Below are 20,034 nucleotides of genomic sequence, written 5' to 3'. Positions count from 1 at the left end.
CTCTGTAATGAAATCAGCAGCCATTTTCAAAAAATAGGGTTCTATCATGTCTGGACCAGAGGGTTTTCTGGGATCCAGAGTTCTAATAATTTTATGTACTTATTCTAAAGTAAACGGCACAAAGTTAAAAGAAGCACCAGGGGTCATTTGGAAATCTATGCAGGGGACACATGGGGTGTTCCAGTAGAAGTAGACACTGAACCAGTTTTATCATAAACTGGGACAGAGTCGTTAAGGAAACTTTTTTGGAAGAGCATGAGAAGTTGACAGATTAAGACTTCCAATGCAATCACTTTCCAAAATGTCTGTGGATTATTGAGGTTTTCAGTTGTAACAGATAATAGTCTGATTTGGAAGTCATTGCAGAAAACGCCTAAAGATGAGAATTTATGAGAGAAATTTGTTAAAATTATGTCATTCAAGGTGGACTTATTGGGATTCTTAAGATTGGTCCTTGTGGGTTGGTTGACTGACTGCACAGTGGTACAGTGGTTATAGCAGTTGCCTTGTAGCGAGAAGGTCCTGGGTTCGCTTCCCGGCCTGGGGTCTTTCTGGATGGAGTTTGCATGTTCTCCCTGTTCATGCGTGGGTTCTCTCCGGGTACTCTGGCTTCCTCCCACAGTCCAAAAACATGACTGTTAGGTTAATTGGCCTGTCCAAATTGTCCTTAGGTGTGAGTGTGTGTGTGCATGATTGTTTGTCCTGTGTGTCTCTGTGTTGCCCTGCGATGGACTGGCTCTCTGTCCAGGGTGTACCCCGCCTGATTGCCCGTTGACCACTGGAGATAGGTGCCAACCCCCCACCCTCCCACCGCCCCCCACCCCCGTGACCCTGTGTGGACAAAGGGGTTTCATATAAAGGATGGATGGATGGATGGGTTGGTTGACCAACTGGCTAAGATTTATGGAGTCACAGAAGCTTTGGAATTCATCTGAAACTGTATTTTGCCCGTCCCAGTTGAAGTCACCAGCCAACACAAGTTCTTTATACTTTAATTTGCTTTAAAGATATTGGCCAGAGGCGAAATTCCTTTGAGTGGCATGTATAAAGAAGCATTAAAACCTCAGATGAAAAAGGTTTTTGGATTTTTACGGCTGGAATTTTAAGAAATCGGATGTTTTTGACTGGCGCGGGAAAAACAGAAACTAACTTCCAGTCTAAGCCCAGGGCAGCTGGTGACGTTTCTCAAAGAGCTCTGCTGAAACAATTATAGTAAACAACCCCCGACTCTGGTGTTTCTGCGTTAGCGTTATAGCAGAGAACAATGTGTCATCAGTCAGATGTAGCATCTGAGGCCTCTGCTAGTCGGTCAGATTAGGTTTTTCTCTGGGATACGGACACGAGAACGGATATTGGATTATTGGGCTCCCACTCTCTTCTCCCATGCCATTTTTTGGCCATGAGAGCACCACTTCGTTAGCTAGTTGCTATGGCCTTCTGTTCCCGTGCCCATGCTGCCTAAATTGGACGGCTTATTGGCCAGCACGGCGCTGTCCAGTTTCGTTGCTTCTATCCAGTTATTATTCAGCTCACAGCAGCTCTGGCTTACTGGAACAGCATTAGAAGGAGCTTTACCTAGCTTCACCTTTTACTAAAGGTGATGGTTTGGTGTGCTACTTCCACCTCCTAACACAGATTGTGACACAGCTTTTCGCTTTACCCCATGTTTTCTGCATCTGTCTCCGCTGATAGCAGGACCAGGGAAAGGATTCTTTGGTCATCCACCACCGTGGTATTCCAGGTCTTTTGGTGTTGCTGAGCTCACCAGTGTGTTCCTTCTTTTTGAGAATGTTCCAAACAGTTGTTTTGGCCACACCTAATGTTTTTGCTATCTCTCTGATAGGTTTCTTTTGTTTTGTTTTTCAGCCTAATGATGGCTTGCTTCACTGATAGTGACAGCTCTTTGGATCTCATCTTGACAGTTGACAGCAACAGATTCCAAATGCAAATAGCACACTTGAAATGAACTCTGGACCTTTTATCTGCTCATTGTAATTGGTATAATGAGGGAATAACACATACCTGGCCATGGAGCAGCTGAGAAGCCAATTGCCCCATTACTTTTGGTCCCTTAAAAAGTGGGAGGCACACATGCAAACTGTTGTAATTCCTACACCACTCACCTGATTTGGATGTAAATACCCTCAAATAAAAGCTGACAGTCTGCAGTTAAAGCACATCTTGTTCATTTCATTTGATTTCCATTGTGGTGGTGTATAGAGCCAAAAATGTTAGCAATGTGTAGATGTCCCAATATTTATGGACCTGACTGCATGTGCATCCAGGCGGTTGGTTCACCTGCATCGACCTGAGAGATGCCTATTTTCACATTCTGGTGATCCCAAAACACAGGAGATTCCTGCGTTTCTCCTTCATCGGAGTTCAGTACCAATGCAACATACTTCCTTTTCAGGTACTCCCTTGCACCACGTGTCTTGAGGTGGCGCACCAACCCTTAAGCACCAAGCACATGAGAATCCTCTTTCTAGATGATCTCCTGCTTCTGATCTGCTCCAAGTCCGATGCAGACTGGCGGACACTGGCAGAACATCAGGTTTGGGTTTTCCATAAATGGGGAGAAAAGTTTGGTGACTCCTCAGGTGATCATATTTGGGAGTGGAACTGAACTCCGGGATCATGAAAGAGCACTTGTCACAGTCCGAAATTATGGACTTAACTGTGATGTTCAGGCACGTGCGCACATGTCACTCTGTGACAGCTCTGACAGTCATTGGACTGATGGGCATGATGAGATGCATGCAACGTTGGTTCAGACGTCTCAAGGTTCGCTTGATACATCACAAGAGTTGCATGATGCCCATTCCTCCCTCGGTGAGGAGGGATCTGCAACATGTGTACAATGATATAAATGATGAACACTTTGTAACTTTTCAGCATCTTAAAGGTGCCAGGAACCACTGAACCTATCTGTATGCCAAGTCATTTTACAAGTTGGTACTACAGGTGTACATTAACCTTCAGGTGTACTACTCTATTCCCTTGGGGAATGTTTCACTTCAGCACACATTCTGCTGACACTTTATCTGAGTAGTTTTTACTCACTCAAATATGTTTTGTGTCAAAATATCCACAAAATCAGCTTCTTATCTCACTTGCGGTTTTATTTTGTTTACAGTGTGTGTAAGTTATTGTTGTTTGATGTGGTTTCTGAGTTAATCCTTTAAACATAAACTATTATCAGAATGAGTCAGAGACAACAGCTAGATTAGCTCCCTATGACCCCATGCGACTGTGCCAAAGTCCACAACAAAAAAAAACAGGTTTCGTACTCATGTTGACATGAGGGCTACCGTAGGAAAACCTAATCACTCATTCTTATCTCTGCTGTGCTGCTGCTGTCACAGATTGTCCCTTTCATCCATTTACCACAAAGTCCAACCAGCCTGTTTTGGTGGAGGTTTCATTACATTTGGTTCTGCCCCTAAGTTACCTGTTTAAACTGAAATGGACTTAGACTAAATGCCAGTTACTTCTCATTCATGTTGTGTTCCGCTCCCATCTCTGAAAAATGTAGAGGAATTTTTTTCGGATTAACTTAACGCTCCATGACTCTGTCCACAAAGATTATTTCACACACACACACACACACACACACACACACACACACACACACACACACACACACACACACACACACACACACACACATACACACACACACACACACACACACACACACACACACACACACACACACACACACACACACACACACACACACACACACTACTTTTTCTTACGCTTTGTGATATAAATCCCTTTTGAGGATCTGCTCATTGAGTGGCAGCACAACGACAGGTTGATATGCTGTAGGCGAGGCTCTTGATTACATATTTGATGGTCAGCACCATGATGGGGAGGGGAGGGGCCAAGAAACTGACAGTGTGGGTAAGGGTGGACTATCATTTAAAAATGTAACCCGGAGGACCTACAAACTGTGCTGTGTCCTGGGTTCCTGACTGAGTCCATGGACACTATTAAACATGACCAACTTTGACAGGAAACAAACTTACAAAGACACTGATGTTTAAAACTTCAGAAAGCTCTCCATTGAAGCTGCCCTTAAAACTCTCTCTACTTTTTCAGCCAGCTGGTGGCGTTGGTCAGTGATTCCATTAGTTGCTCAGAAGGCAGTGTCAGAGTTGACATCCTGGTTGTCACAGAATTCATGGACAGCATTAGCCATATTGACATTGAATGTGATGACGTGACTGTCATGGACAGGGCAACAGTGACTCAAGGTACCTGGTGGGTAGCCAGCTTGAGCCCAGGCTTCATCAATGCCAAATACGTCCATGGGCCCTCCTTTCTCGCTTGTTTCTTGCTTGTGGTCGTGAGAGGGACCTGACCATCCTGACAGTGAAGCCTCCACCGGAAGCAGCCTGACACTGGAGGTCTGCAGCCAGGTGCCTCTTGATACAGCACAGCTCGATGGATGAAAGCATTTTCACCAAGGTTTTAAATGAGCTGGCACAGACACGGTATCAGTAAAATTTACATCTTCTTTTAGGTTATGACCCATATTGTTTTAAAAGTCACACTTTTCACACACTGCTGAGGATTTACCCAGCAACAAATTACCTTGTGCTGCCTGCCTCATATTACACTGACAGGCAAACAAAAGCTTTTTACAAGCCTGGAAGCCTTCAGCTGTTTTATTTCAGGCTGGTTAACCTTTTATTGATTCGCAGAAGCTTTAAGCCGTTGTCTTGTTTTTGCTCAGGTAGTGAGTTCTGCCATTTTAATTCATTAGCTCATGATACTAATGCTATCGCTAACATTGAGTATGTACTTGGATCTACTCGTAACTAAGTTTTTATGCCTTTTAAATCCAAATTTCTGGTACGTTTGTTGGATTTCAATAAGGTATAAACACCATGTTACAACACTAAGCTAACTGCTAAAAACATTAGCGCTCTGAAAGCTATTTGCAGTGAGGACACGTGAAAACAGTCTAAAATTGTTAACCTGTCGTTTTTATGTCTGTTTAACAAAACACTCAGTAATCTCTTACCTGTTGGAAGTGATCGCTGTAAACTCTAGCAATGTCTGTTTCAGCTCCTGTTTGAAGCCATAGATCACTCATCCACTTCTCCCATCTTCTTTCATTACTTTTTTTTTTTAAATTAAGTCCTTCGTGGGGAACTACATTCAGGACTTGAAAAAATGTTTGTCTTTGTCCCGATTAGAGTGAGTGTAATAACCGTAGACCACATCGAATATAGAGTGCTAGAATCCCACAAGGATCTTTACAACACAGTCATTCACTCAGTCACACACCCTGGTGGGGATGAGCCATAGCTGCCCTGGGGCACACTAACAGAGGTGAGGCTGCTGTACACTGGCGCCAAGGGTGCCTCGCTCCGACCTCCAGGCAACGTGGGTTTTGCTCAAGGACACAACAGAAGATTTCTCTGCCTGGAGTCAGGGTCGAACCTACAACCCTCGGATTACTAGAGAACCCACTCTACCTCGTGTTCTACTGCTGCCCAACAAAAGGTCAGTCAGGTCACACATTGTTTTTAAGACAACTTTTATTCAGAATGATTCTGAGTGGACATAAAAGAGCAAATATTTTTATAAAAGGTTTCGGCAAAAAAATGTACAAAGCCTGCCACAAACCTGACTTCATCCACCTCCAGCAGCTGAACAGCGACTTTTACATCTCCAGTGAAAACTAACAAGTCTAAGCACCAGCATGAACTCTGGGTTGTGCACGTGAACGCATGAAACATGTAAACTTTCAAAATGTTTGTATTTGGCTTGATGCTGCTGCTGCGGATGAAGGTTTATAGGGGCTTCCTGACAGACATCACACAGGTTCTAAAGCCTGTGTGTGTGTGTGTGTGTGTGTGTGTGTGTGTGTGTGTGTGTGTGTGTGTGTGTGTGTGTGTGTGTGTGTGTGTGTGTGTGTGTGTGTATGTGTGTGTGTGTGTGTGTGTGTGTGTGTGTGTGTGTGTGTGTGTGTGTGTGTGTGTGTGTGTGTGTGTGTGTGTGTGTGTGTGTGTGTGTGTGTGTGTGTGTGTGTTGGCTGTCATAAGGACAGTTTAATGCTTATCATCAGGAGCAGGCAGCTTTTCCAGCGTGGGCTCCATTCCCCAGATCTCCCGGGCGTACTGAGTGATAGTACGATCGCTGGAGAACTTGCCACTTCCTGCAATATTGTAGATCACCTTCTTGGTCCATTCCTTGGGGTTCTGGTGTCAGGACAGAGGAAATTTGTGATAGAGTTCTTCATTGGTATTGCTATTTTCCTTATTTTTCATATTTTCATATTTTATGTATACCTTGTAAAGAGCGTTGACTTTCTCCTGGCATTTGATGTAATCTGCATAGTCAGCAAAGACCTTAAATCTGGGAAGACAATAAAATTATTTAAACAAATAAAAAACACAATAAATAAGATATCTATGTAACTACACACACATTCTTGTGTGTGTGTGTGTGTGTGTGTGTGTGTGTGTGCGTGTGCGTGTGCGTGTGTGTGGGTGTGCATGCTTGCATGCATGTGTATATGCACGTGTGTGTGCTTGCGTGCAAGTGTGTGTGTGTGTGTGCATGTGTGTACAAGTGTATGTGCAAGTGTGTGTGTGTTTGGGGGGGGCGCATGAGCATGTGTGCTTGCATGCATGTGTATATGCACGTGTGTGTGCTTGCGTGCAAGTGTCTGTGTGTGTGCATGTGTGTACAAGTGTATGTGCAAGTGTGTGTGTGTTTGGGGGGGGGGGGCGCATGAGCATGTGTGCTTGCATGCATGTGTATATGCACGTGTGTGTGCTTGCGTGCAAGTGTCTGTGTGTGTGCATGTGTGTACAAGTGTATGTGCAAGTGTGTGTGTGTTTGGGGGGGGGGCGCATGAGCATGTGTGCTTGCATGCATGTGTATATGCACGTGTGTGTGCTTGCGTGCAAGTGTCTGTGTGTGTGTGTGCGTGAGTGTGTGCGTGCTTGCATGCATGTGTATATGCACGTGTGTGCTTGCATGCAAGCGTGTATGCGTGTTTGTGTGTGTGTGTGTGTGTGTGTATACAAGTGTATGTGCAAGTGTGTGTGTGTGTGGGGGGGGGGGGCACGAGCGTGTGTACTTGCATGCGTGTGTATGTGTACGTGTGTGTGCTTGCGTGCTAGTATGTGTGTTTGTGTGTGTGTGTGTCTGTCTGTCTGTCCCTCAAGCAGCTGATGATTGGTGAGTCTGTACCTGTCATGATGCATCAACATGTTGACAATTTCCTTAAACAGGTCGGGCTGCTTGGGGCTGAAGAAGCCACCAGCAATCTGGTCAATAGCTTGTTTCAGCTCAGGCAGGCTGTTGTAGTATTCTTCAGCATTGTATCTAAGTAGGATCAAAAACAAACGAAATAAGCTGACCAAACCAGCTGATCTTTCATGGAGGAGCACTGAGCTGAGCAGATACAAAAACAGCATCGTGTTCCTCAAGAACTACATCTTTCAGAGAAGAAAACCTCAAAATGTGTTGACAAGGAAACAGAAGCACCAATGGGCCAAAAGCAAGAAAGATATCATGAGTAAAACCAGAGCAAGACCACATGGATACGATCGTGTTTCTGTGAAGCACACTCTCTCTGCACTCTCGTTTAACCATGTGACATTTTATCATGTTACATGTAGAACAACTGTTTTAGGACTTATATTTACCATGTTTCTATGTGACGGACACAACGGGGAGTAGATTCTTTACCCTTTCTTGTCGAGTGCTTCAACATCCTCCACCCTCATGCCAAAGATGAAGAGGTTCTCTTCACCGGCCTCCTCAGCCATCTCAACATTGGCCCCATCCATGGTGCCGATGGTCAGAGCACCGTTCAGCATGAATTTCATATTTCCGGTGCCGGAGGCTTCGGTGCCAGCTGTAGAAATCTGTTCTGACAGGTCTGAAGCCGGGATGGCTGCCGAATGGTGTCAGACGGCAGTTAATAACTATGTTCTAGTCCTTGTGTTCCATTCTTTGCAGTGATTTGACTACCTTTCTCTGCCAGTGTGACTCTGTAGTTCTCCAAAAAGATGACCTTCAGACGATCTCCAACCACTGGGTCATTGTTGATCACCTCACCGATGGCTGTGATCAGCCGGATGATCATCTTGGCGGTGTGGTACCCAGGAGCAGCCTGCAGGACAAACCCTGTCACCCTTATGTTATCAAACCTTCTAATGCCAAAAGGATCAATTGAAACACAAACCTTTCCTCCAATCATGATGGTTCGAGGAGTCCACAGCTTATTTGGCTCCTTCTTGATGCCTATAAGATACGTCCAAGTGTTCAGACAGAAGCAAGTAGTTTGGTCCAGAGGTTTCTGAAGGCATTCTTACGGTTGTAGTAGGTGATTATGTGCAGACAGTTGAGCAGCTGTCTTTTATATTCATGAATTCTCTTGACCTGGACATCAAACATGGAGTTGGGGTTGATCTTCACCTTGTAGTGCTCTTCTAGGTGAACAGCAAACTTCATTTTGTTCTCCTGCAAGAGAAAGGAAGCTTTTGACATGCCTTTTAAAACTCTACATGATAGTGAAGCAATTACACAATGCAGAGAAGAGAGGTTCCCAAAACAGGAAACAAAGGTGTGTGGACTTGAGTCATATGACTTGGACTCAAATCAGACTTATGTCCCTGTCATGAAACAACTTTTATGGAATTTTTCCTGAGACAGCGTTCATGTTCTGCTGTTAGTCAGGGGCCGGACGTTCATTTTTGTATTTGGTGGTTTGTAAGATAGGGTGACCCCACGCCCTCTTTTCCTCAGACATGTCCACTTTTCACTCTCTGTTTAGGGCATCTGAGAGGGTTTCCCGCATTGATCAAAATGTCCGGTTTTTCATCCAGGAGTAGGGATAGAATTATGGGGGGCTGGATAACTTAAACATTCAGAGAGAGCTCGAAAAAAGATCCAGTTTCTACCTATATTACAATATTTATGGACTCTCAGCGTACCAAGGATTCTTTTTTTTGCGGAGAGGACGCAGAGCGCTGATTGTTGGTGTGCTCGCTGCGTATGGCGCACAGTACATCTCAAAGTGGCAAAAAAAAAATAGATATATGTTATTAACACATGATATGTATGTATATATATATATATATATATATATATATATATATATATATATATATATATATATATAACCTGTATAAAGCAATAAATTATGCACATGTAATATTGCAATTGATACAATTCAGATCACCGATCGAAATCAGTCACACACCCAGGGCCGTTTCAAGGCATTTTGGGGCCCCCACCCCCCAGAAGCCTGTATGTAATTCATACTCTGTCCAGGAGTATTAGTTATAAAGTGTTTTTAAAAGCATCTCAGACATTCCTGACATTTTCTAATATTGTCCAACAAAAAACAAATTTGTCGGATATGCCGTCTCATCTGTTTCTTTTCTTAACTCACAAAAATCTGTCAGTAACAAAACCATTCGAAAGTCACCATTTGTGGATTTTCTGACAGTTTCTATGGAGTCCATGACAAACGTTTATTTTCATTGATCCTATTTTCTAATCTCACAGCGGAAACAACGCATTCTTAATAATCTGTGCACGTGAAGCTTAAACGATGCTGTAAGCATTGCAAGGTATAATAATTTCTTATTAATATAACATTGTTGCTGCACCAAAGCAACAGAAAATGGAGATTTTGCAATAAATATGCAAACATTTACTTATAAATTGTTTTAAAACTATTTTGTTGGCAGCATCTGATAATAATTTAAACTCTAATACTTTGGGAAAAAAAAGGGGCCCTAATCGTCCACATCGTTTGATTGTTACATTTGTAGAGCTTTAACTGTCGTTAGCTTCGTAGCTACATCTTCAGAACTGAGTTCAATAACTACATCAATCAACCGATAGCCATTAAATTATATAATTCCTCAAAATAAACTCCACCATCTCGACGGTCTTCCTAAATGGAGCCACCACTGTTGTGCTCCTTCCTTGCAAGTTTCAGCCCCACCTCTGTTAGCACAGCCCTGACGAAAAGGGACTTGGGCAACTGATCACACCTTTTACAATGTCACGCCCCTTCGTATAATTTGTGCATGTGCCCAGGCATGCAAACTATTCCATACATAATTCCTCAAAGGGGAAACCTCCGGATAGCAGCTTTTATTAGCAAATGCTAACTTTTCAGTGCTAAACCACTTTTAATGCAAAAAAAAAAAATAAAATAAAATAAAACACACATATAGATGCCAAACAAAGTTTGAATTGAAAAATGCCCAAACGCAGTTCAAAACCAAAATAAAATTTAACATTTTTCTCACTTTTAATTTTTCCTGAGAAGTTTTAGAAAATTCTAAAAACATCTGTAAATTATGATTTTGTTATATTTATATAAAATATTGAGCTTGTTTCAACCTTTTTACCCTTTTTAAAAACTATCAAATTTGACATAATTTATTGATAAGTCTTTAGTTCCTGATTCTGTACCGATGACTGACCAAACACAAAGTAATCATTCATGAATCATCAGCCAATACATTTGCTTTGGGGCTGGGTGTAAAGCTTGGGTAATCATTATTTAATCATTACTGACTGACTCGTTATTTGACTTGCCAACAATTAAGTAAGCATTAAGGAATCATTCAAGAATCATTAGCTAATAAATCCACTATGGTGTGTTTGTGAGGCTTAGGTAATCATTAGTGTCTTATTAGTTATCTAGTCATTTAAGGACTAATCAAACATTTAGTAATCATTCAGGAATCATTAGATAATAAATCTAATGTAGGATGGTTGTGAAGCTTAGGTAATCATTACTTAATCATTAGATCCTGGTTTTTTTTCATTAATAGTTAGTCAGAAGGTAAGCTCATGTTGGGACCATTGCTGTAAAGTGTTACTGTATGTTTTTACTTTTGTACCTTTAACAGGAAACTCACAAAAGAAAGCGACTTTCAGGTCACGGATAAAAGACCTCACTGCTCGACTGCTAGCTTCCATAGCTGTGAAATGTTTCCATCTGGACTGATTTCTGACCAAACAGAAGTCATGAAAGTGAGACGCGTTTGTGACGTTAAGAGAGAAATCCAGAAGGATTCTGGGAATTCCATGTTTGTGCTTGAAGAAGCCTGTTATTGTGTATGTGTGTTGGTTTCCTTTTACTTCACTGCTACTACTTGTGAGTTTGAAAGGTGTTTATGGATCTGAGGCAAGTGCACGCTCAGGCTAAACACTGCTTCAGTCTCAGGTCTGCAGTTCTGCACAGAACCGCCCTTTTTGCTGTAAATGACTTTATAATTGGAGCAGTGTGCTTTAGAGGACACCGGGGAAGATATGAGACTGATCAGAGACGAGTCAACAGCTCTGCAGGTTAATTTTATGTTTCTGAACTACTACTAAACAACAAACTCCAAAAACGAACAAAACTAGACATACACACCAAATGGTCACATTAGCACTAGATGCTTGCTCACCTGTTTGACTTTGGCAACATCACGGATGAAAGCTTCATCATTCACATAGTCACGCAGTCGCCTGAGCTGGTCCAGATCCCGAATGAATTCCTCACCAATTCTCTAATCAACAATAAAACAAACTGTGTTTTTTACCCTGCATGCAGTGTGACCTAGATATGCGTTCTGTGTTCTTTTCATGGGTTCAGAGCAGCGCTGACCTCAGCAATGACCTCGGCCAGCCCGGGGTTGCACATGACCAGCCAGCGGCGAGGAGTGATGCCGTTGGTTTTGTTCTGGAACTTATGTGGCTCCATTTCAAAGAAGTCCTTAAAACTGAAGGAAGAGAATAACGATGAGATTTTTCAGACCATCTGAGGTTGTGTTTTTGATGCAAAAACTGCTTAACATCTAAATTTGTATTTTGGGTATGTGTCGGGCTTTCAGGACCCACATTGTTGCTTTGAGGATGTCGGAGTGTATACGAGCTACACCATTGACAGCATGAGATCCCACAATGCACAAGTGTGCCATGTTGATCCTCTTCTGCCCCTCCTCCTCAATCAGGGACATTCGGCGAAGGCGATCTACATCTCCTGGATATTTGGCAGCAACTCTCTGCAAAATTAAACGCAACGGAAAATTAAGGATTCGTTTGTGTGTTAGAGCTTGGGATTCTTGAATCAAAGTCAATCTTAGAATGCACAGTGAAGGTCAATGTAGCTCTTCTAAAACACCACTGAGCTGCCAGCAACGCGATCATTTTACATCAACGTGTGAGGAGATGAAAGTCTGGAGATGAAAGTGTATTCATTGTGCAAAGCTGCCCGCCACTATATGCCAGAAATATTTCTCCCTCTTTTCAGCGGGAACGTGGGAGTTCGCTTCTGACAGATGTTCAAAATAAAATGAATTTGTTCTTTGACTTTAATATCACAGCATGCCAATCTTTAAAGTCATTTCCTGCAATCTAACAGGTTTAATGTTGTCTCCTTTTGCAGCAACAATCAAAAAGCCATTCCAAACCAGACGAGTATCAAATATTAGAAATGAACATGTTGTTCTTCAGGTTTTCAATTTGTTTCCCCCTCCAGCCATGTGCCTTTGTTAGTCTACTCTGAATTCACATTTTGTCCCTTTCTCATGAAAAAAAAGTGATCCATGTCAGGATTTTATGACATCAAACCACAGTAGCAGTGGTGTACACATTGCAGTAAGCAGCACTGACCTCCAGGTGGCGACGGTTGATCTCAAAGACTATTTCCAGGTGGCGGGGCAGCAGATGAGCAAACAGGTCTACTGGCCAGCGCTCCAGAGCTTCAGGGAGGACTGTGTGATTGGTGTAGGCACAGGTACGCACACAGATGTCCCAGGCCTACCAAACCAGCTCAGGTTACAGCAGGGACTTCAACCTCTAAGCAGGAACAAAGGTAGAAAAACTTCAACGTGAGGTTAAAAGTCCTTACATTATCCCAAGTGAGCTTCTCTTCATCAACAAGAACCCTCATCAGCTCAGGGATGGCCATGGCTGGGTGGGTGTCGTTCAGCTGGATGGCAACCTGCATGTGCAGAATGATATCAGAGGGAATTAGTGTTCACAATGATGAAAATATGATGAATTTCATTTCTTTTTAATAGGGGGTTCATTCCTAAATCTTCATATAAAGACAGGCTGATTATTACTTGAAGAAATGAGAAATAGTGGAGGTCGTAAGTAGCTGTTTTAGCTCCAGACGTGTGATTGTTGTGTGCATGTGGGTCTCTGTGAGGTGATTCAGGGCCTCCATCCCTCGTCCTTGACTCTTTGTATAAAATATTTTCTTTTGACAGAATAATTGGGTTTTAATTAGATTAGATAAATCCTATTGTAGTACATCTTACGTGATGGCCACTTTAACAGGTTAACAGGTCTGAGAGCAGTTGTGCGTAACCCTACCACTACCACATGACATTTTTTCTCTGCACTTGTCAAAGCTATGGACATTTTTGCTGGTTGGATTCAAAAGGTTGAGCAAACAAAGATCCTTTAGCATTGAGAGGATGACTCTGAGCTATAAACACATAAAACCTTAGCTCACTATCTGCAAAATGTTAACATTCTTAAACTTGAAGCTAGAGTTTAACATTGATCTCAGTAAATGCTGGGTTACAAACTTGAACAGTTTCACTTTTGAAACCCCTCTGCAGCCCTCTACTGGTCAGATACTGCACCAAACAGTTTTGTGGAGGGGGTGCTCCCACGCATGCATTACAGCTGTTAGCATTACTCTCTTACTTTTACTTCCAGGCTCCGCCATGACGCCAACAAAAAGCAAACATTTTCTTCTTCTTGTGCTTTCTGTTGACGATAAGCAAACTGAAAAAGCTAACTGCACAGAAAATAGCTAACAGCCATAATGCATCTAAGAGCACCTAGAACACCTACCCCCTCCACAAAAATGCAGTATCTGGCCAGCAGAGGGTCAAATATGAAACTGGTCAAATTTCTAACCCAACAGTCACTGAGATCAACGTTAAAGCTCTAGACTAAAGTTTAGTGTTGCTTTAACTGGTGTTTAATGACAACAATTGGCTACAGCAGCCATCTTGGATTGAACTGCCACCAAAAGGTTTACAAATGTTAAATATTGGTCCAACAATTTTTAAATGAAACTCTGCTTTGTGGTTCAAACACACAAAAAAGGACAACATTTTTATTTGATCTGTAAATTAGATCAGTTTTTTTAAAGCCACCTGTTCTAAGCCTGGACAGAAAATTATCTGTTCATATCTGTTCACTTTTGACAGAATTGATCTGTAAGGTTTGGGCTCCACCTTGTCGGGCAGCGTGTTGAAGTCGGTGCGAGCGACCTCCCTGGAGCCAAACTTGGAGACCTTGAAGCGGCGGATGATGTCTTGCAGGGTGGCAGAAACCACAAAGTATTCTTGCTTCAGGCGGAGCTCCTTCCCCTCAAAGAACTGGACAGGAAGACACACATTCACTCTGAAGGCAAACTCTAAATATAATCATCTTATCATTAGAATGAACCCACAAAAAGTAAAGATTCCCATGTTAAACATTGATTCTGCTTTTGGCTGTTTATCGTTGACAGAAACAAACAGCAGCACAGCTCGGTCTTAAACACAAAGCCCATTAGAGGTTCTGCTCTCTCCTCCTCCACCATAAATTACCAAACCTACAATGAGTTATAGCTCAATAGATGGCTATCTCCTGCTGTAAATCCTCCTCCTTTAGCTCTTAGAATGCTGTGGTCAAGCTCTAAGTCAGATTTTAGGAGACAGCTGCTGGAAAAGAATATAATCTGTGAGAGCTCGAAGTGGCTTTAACTGAACAGAAAAGGCATTTGTCTGTATTATGTGAGTCCATTTCTCAGCTGATAAGAGTCGTCCAACAGCAGCGTCTGTCCACAGGCCTTCTGTCATTAGCAATAACGTTCACGTTTCCTGTCTAAAGAAATATTGTCTTACATTATCGTTGGGGTAGAGCACACGGGAGATGTTTTCAGCCAAGTTTCTGTCCAAAACGGCCTGAATGTAGCCGCCGATATTGACTACAAGAAGAAAACAGAGCAGTCAGTGGAAGTTTAATTTCATAGACCAGCCTGATTCAAAAGGACTCCTACAGTCTTTGAGGTTGAACTCGCAGGGCGCCTTGGCAGACCAGAGTCTCATGGTGTTCACAACGTTGTTTCTGTATCCCGGGACTGGTGTGTCGTACGGCAGAGCCAACACCACCTAGTGCCAACAAACACACACTTTTTTCAGCTGTGATTGTTGATGTAAGTTTATTCTGATGTGTATACTCACCTGGGTGTCCACCCATTTGACACCATCGGTTTGATGATCGGTCCTGCCATAGAAATGAACGGGACGCATGTACTCAGGGCGAGCTTTCTCCCAGGGGTTGCCATAGCGCAGCCAATCATCAGCCTCCTCAACCTGAATATGATAGAGCATAGACAGAATCACGAAACAATGAAAAGTCTCAAATAAAACACTGAGATTTGGGTTTTCTTACCTGCCAGCCATTGACAATTTTTTGGTTGAAGATGCCGAATTCATAGCGAATGCCGTATCCGTAGGCAGCCAGGCCCAGTGAGGCCATGGAGTCCAGGAAGCAGGCTAAAACACACACAGCATCACACCACGGCACAGACATTAAACAATGAGGTGGAACCCACCCACCCCCGCTTCCTGAAAAGCCTCTAATTGGAGAAACAGAGTGTATATCTAGGATGGATAAGCTAAAGGCTAGCCAGATTGCTGCCATATTTAAGCATGTTTAAATTTCATTATTCTCTAAACTTTTACACCACAATCAAGTAAGTGTCACATTACTCCGGCATTCCACTGCATGCGTAAGCAACGCGTAACAAAATAACATAAATCGCTTTAATGCCAGCTCCCTTCAGATTGGGAGTGTTTCAGACTCAGCAAAGGCGTCCCACACGGCTGGACCCGTAAGCCGCAAAATCACCGGAGAACTGCATACGTGCTTTCAGCAGTTCCCCCAATAACACAAGCAAGGGAAAATACGGCGGCATGTATCCAAAAAGGTCTTTGATTTATTTCCTGTTCCATTTACATCGGCTACAGAGTTTTTACTTATTTTTTACCAGTTTAGCAAATGAATATCTGTGTATGACTTTTATTTTGAAAGGTTCCAGGTGATTTTCACTGCTTTCCTGTTTGACTTCCTGTCCAACCAATTATGAACTGCTGAGCTTAAGTTCTGGAAGTGTAGCGTGTAAAATATAAACTCGAAGTGGAGATTCAGCGGAGCGATGCGTCTCTATGCATAGGGATTTGTCGCTCCGCTAAAGGCTGGTGGAAACGCACCCATCCACGATGATGGCAGCAAGTTGCTCTGTATTGTGCTTCACAGACGTTACGTGTCCAATGGAAAGGGACCAAAGTGTGGTCCATGAGCTCTTTGTGGACATATGATTGATTCTGTTTGTACCTCGACCTCAAGAATCCTAAAGTTTTGTTCCCAGCAGCATAGACTGTTTATACAGGAGACAGTTTTTTACCATCTTAACTTTGTGATGCCAAACAATGCAGATTGCTGTTGTGTTTTGTTGTAGCTGATTAACTAAAAAAGAAACTAGAATACAACCAACTCATCAGCTCTGGGGAAAATTATGGTTTTTGAGACCATTTTACTGTTTATGTCTCGTCTATAAATATTTCCAGATCCTATTTTACTACAAAGTACGAATACTATTCTGTTAAATAAATGATGCAGATTTAATATGTTGCTGAGCAGGTAAAAAAAATCACTATTAAATAGTTTTCTCAGAGACGTTCATTTAAATAAATCAATGCCTGTGGCATGCAGGCACATCCTGTTTATGTTGACCCATGTCTTCAATGTTTGGAAGCTGCTGCTAGTGATATTCATGAAATATCATAAATCCGTATGAGCATTGTTTTATGGTCCATTTAGAAATGTTGGAAGATTTGATTTGCTTTAAGGTCCAGTCTGGTCTTGCTGTATTCAAACTAGCCATTAGCTCCTCAGTCCTGTTGGATCCAAACTCTATTTCTCCAAGCTGAGGCCATTCAGGATGTTTTATAGTGATTATTTTTTTCATTTCTACACATAAACTTCAAAATGACACAAAAATATATTTTATTCTTAAACAGGAAGTGTAAAATGTATCTCACCAGCAAGGCGGCCCAGGCCACCGTTCCCCAAACCAGCATCTTCCTCCATGTCCTCCAACTCCTCCATGTCCAAACCCAACTAAAGAAGACCAGTAAAACCATCATCCAGTGGGTTTTTTGGGAGGCAGAGAAGAAGACAAGAGAATTTCTCTCTCATAAGAGAATTAAAATAAGCTCCTTTGTCTCACCTGGTACGTGGCTTCATCACAGGCATTCTCCAGAGCCAGGTTCACCATGGTGTTCTGGAGCGTGCGACCCATGTAGAACTCAAGAGAGATGTAGTAGACGCGCTGCAGGTTCAGACAGTAAAGAAAAGGAATATTATGTGATTTTTGTCAAGAAGAAGAAACAAAAACTTCTCAAACTGTTTAAGTTGTGAAGACGGATGGGGCTCTGAAAGGTCTCCACAGCTTCACGACAGCGACATGTTTGACATTGAAACTATGAACCTGTGAAATCATATGCCAAATGTCACAATAACACCTGCAGCCGAGTGTCAAAGAAATCTTCAGGTTTTGTGATTTAGTTTCAAGCTTGGGAGCATTTTAAATTCGCCACCTGAGCCTGTGCTTAGCCTTTGCCATTTAAATGGTGTGTGTGTGTGTGTTATTTGTTTGTTTGTTTGTTTTATCCTGACATGGAAGGGCAGACACAGTCAGAGGCAGGATGGAAGATGAGAGGGGAGGGGACAGATTACTTTGGGTATTACATAACACTAATATTTTGGGCCGATCCAAGAATAGCTCCTGTAGAGGTCATTGTAAAGGTCAGGCAGAACCCGATAACCTTTGATTGTGGGGTCAGAAGAGACGAAGACAGCTCAGATCGCTGTGTGAGTTCACGTTAAACACAACAAGAAGTTTTAGAGAACTTTGGTTAACCTGCTTTATTGTCGGCTTGGTTTCTATCCTTCTCTGACCTGACCAGACCAGTACGGGGTTCACCTTTGACCTTTCAGTACAGATCAGGGTTCCGAGGTGTCAGATTGTTCTTCCTGAACATTTTTACAGAGAAGCTTTCATTTAACCTTCTGAGATTAGTGCTTCACATAATAAAATTATTAATTGTGTAAACAGAGCTGAGATGAGTTATTTTTCTCTATTTGGCTCATTAATGATCCCACTAACGTTATATTTTCTCACTAAACAGAGACTGAGTTTTGTTTTGCTTCTGACTGTAATTACACACAATTTAGTGCAACTTCTCCGAGCGATAATGTGGTGCAGCTTGCCGTTTTATGGCTTTATTTTCATGAGCCTGCACAGTATTGTTTCTCTAAGCTTTTCTAGCTGAACATCTTTAACGGGACTGCTTTTACACCAACCCAGACGTCCTTGGAGCCACATGCTTGGTCGACGTGCGAGGGAGGACTCTACGTGCTCTGTGGTCAGACGGGACGAGAACAGAAGGTCATGTGGAGGTTTAATGTTTCAACAAACTATAAGCAAGACAGCATACCAGGAGAGCGCTGCGATCCCTCCACCTAAATGTCATGACTTAGTTTTTACACTTAAAGATGGCTGTGTGTGTGTGTGTGTGTGTGTGTGTGTGTGTGTGTGTGTGTGTGTGTGTGTGTGTGTGTGTGTGTGTGTGTGTGTGTGTGTGTTTTCTAAGCCAAATCCTAACCCAATTTATTTAAAACATAGATGTAAAATCAAGCACTGGAGGTGATTCTAACGTTAAAATGTGTTTAATAGTTTGCCAAACCTTTATTTATTTATTTATTTACTTTTAATCATAGTGTTATACACAAATCAGCTCTGGAAGCTAAAAATGACGTTGTTTGTTTAAAATATGAGCAGCTGCTTGAAGTTTCATTAAATGTCAGCAAGCTCCTTGGAAAAGATCTTCACTTGATTCTAACATCGACTAAAGTTACGGATTTGGATGAACACTATTGCCTTTGTTCTGGTTTTGTGTTTGTCATGAAAACAAATGTTTCCTGAAAGCTGATCGTGATGCTGACGACCAGGCCTGTTCTGTGAAGGGAAACAAGGTTTGTTGTTGGGTCAAAGGGTTGGACCAAAGTCATGTACATTTAAATAAAAGTCACATTAAAAGTCCCAATCCGAGAGAATTTCGTGTAGTTCACATGAACCAGCGTGTTGTTTTAGTGCCTTTGATTGCATCAAAGTGAGGGATGCTGGTTGCTGCCTCAACAAAAGGTTCAAAATGCAAATGAGACATATTTTTTTCTCCACAGCAGAAAGCTGTTAGATCCCACTATGAAGTGACTGCAGCAGCTTTAATGCCACCCTCTTTATAGAGAGATGTCTGTTTCTATCCATGCTGTAATGAGCAGAACTTACTTTGGGGTCTTTCTCATAGTAGTGCTGCTGGGTTCTGATCCACCTGCCAATCAAGTGGTCACGCACCGTGTGGGCCAGAGCAAAATAGTAATCCCTTTTGGCCGCCACATTTCTGTCCTTCACCAGCGTAAAGTGGAGGTGTCTGTTGAAGTTCTGCTTCAGGTCTGCCACGTTCTCCACGCCAGCGAGGCCTCGCACTGAAATTTGTTTCCTTCTATCATGGTCAGACAGAGGCTTGGACATAGTGGGACTGAAGTGTAGCAGCTCAGCACGCTGAGTGTGGGAGAACAGAAACAGGCACCCACTGCACCAGCCCAGGAGCAGCGTTTTAAAGACACGCCTATGAATATTCAGCACAGGGTGGAGTGAGCTTTTAGGTACAGGGTGGGGTAAACGCTGGGCCAGAGGATGTCACTTTTCATCTCATGAAATAATAAAGGGACCTATTAGGGAGCTATTACGTTTCTCTGGCAGAAGGTCAGCTCATGTTATAACATGGTAGGATCGGCTATGGCAAGCAGAGTTTTATAAACAAAGTAGTTGTTTATTTCAGAAATTCTTTACTTTTTAAAGGAAAGTATTCTCAAACTTAGCACAAAGAGTAGATTAACTGATGAAATGAG

At 42.4% G+C, this 20,034-nt stretch overlaps 1 protein-coding gene across 1 annotated transcript; it reads right to left on the bottom strand.

Annotated features, from left to right (window-relative positions):
- Nucleotides 1-6,003: 6,003 nt before the first annotated feature.
- Nucleotides 6,004-19,782, bottom strand: pygma (phosphorylase, glycogen, muscle A). Its single transcript, XM_054730519.2, has 20 exons — nucleotides 19,412-19,782; nucleotides 17,291-17,392; nucleotides 17,103-17,181; nucleotides 15,451-15,554; nucleotides 15,240-15,371; nucleotides 15,056-15,167; nucleotides 14,901-14,983; nucleotides 14,247-14,390; nucleotides 12,899-12,991; nucleotides 12,661-12,807; nucleotides 11,887-12,050; nucleotides 11,654-11,768; nucleotides 11,454-11,555; nucleotides 8,349-8,496; nucleotides 8,219-8,277; nucleotides 8,005-8,146; nucleotides 7,720-7,927; nucleotides 7,219-7,353; nucleotides 6,309-6,375; nucleotides 6,004-6,218 (listed from the first exon to the last, which is right to left on the bottom strand). The coding sequence occupies exons 1-20, from the start codon at nucleotides 19,652-19,654 to the stop codon at nucleotides 6,069-6,071; spliced, it is 2,529 nt and encodes an 842-aa protein (XP_054586494.1). The 5' UTR covers nucleotides 19,655-19,782; the 3' UTR covers nucleotides 6,004-6,068.
- Between the last annotated feature and the right edge of the window lie 252 nt (nucleotides 19,783-20,034).

The sequence above is a fragment of the Nothobranchius furzeri genome, chromosome 10 (genome assembly GCF_043380555.1).
Source record: "Nothobranchius furzeri strain GRZ-AD chromosome 10, NfurGRZ-RIMD1, whole genome shotgun sequence".
NCBI classification, from domain to species: Eukaryota; Metazoa; Chordata; class Actinopteri; order Cyprinodontiformes; family Nothobranchiidae; genus Nothobranchius; species Nothobranchius furzeri.
Note: the sequence above shows the minus strand (reverse complement) of the source record. Positions and strands in the feature narration are given on the sequence as shown.

What these genes read in the sequence shown, in the direction of transcription:
- pygma (XM_054730519.2), bottom strand. Translation starts at nt 19,654, where the DNA reads ATGTCCAAGCCTCTGTCTGACCATGATAGAAGGAAACAAATTTCAGTG. An exon ending in CGAGTTCAACCTCAAAGACT is followed by an intron (nt 14,984 to 15,055) that starts GTAGGAGTCCTT and finishes TTCTTCTTGTAG; the next exon opens with TCAATATCGGCGGCTACATT. An exon ending in AGAAGCTCACTTGGGATAAT is followed by an intron (nt 12,808 to 12,898) that starts GTAAGGACTTTT and finishes CTGGTTTGGTAG; the next exon opens with GCCTGGGACATCTGTGTGCG.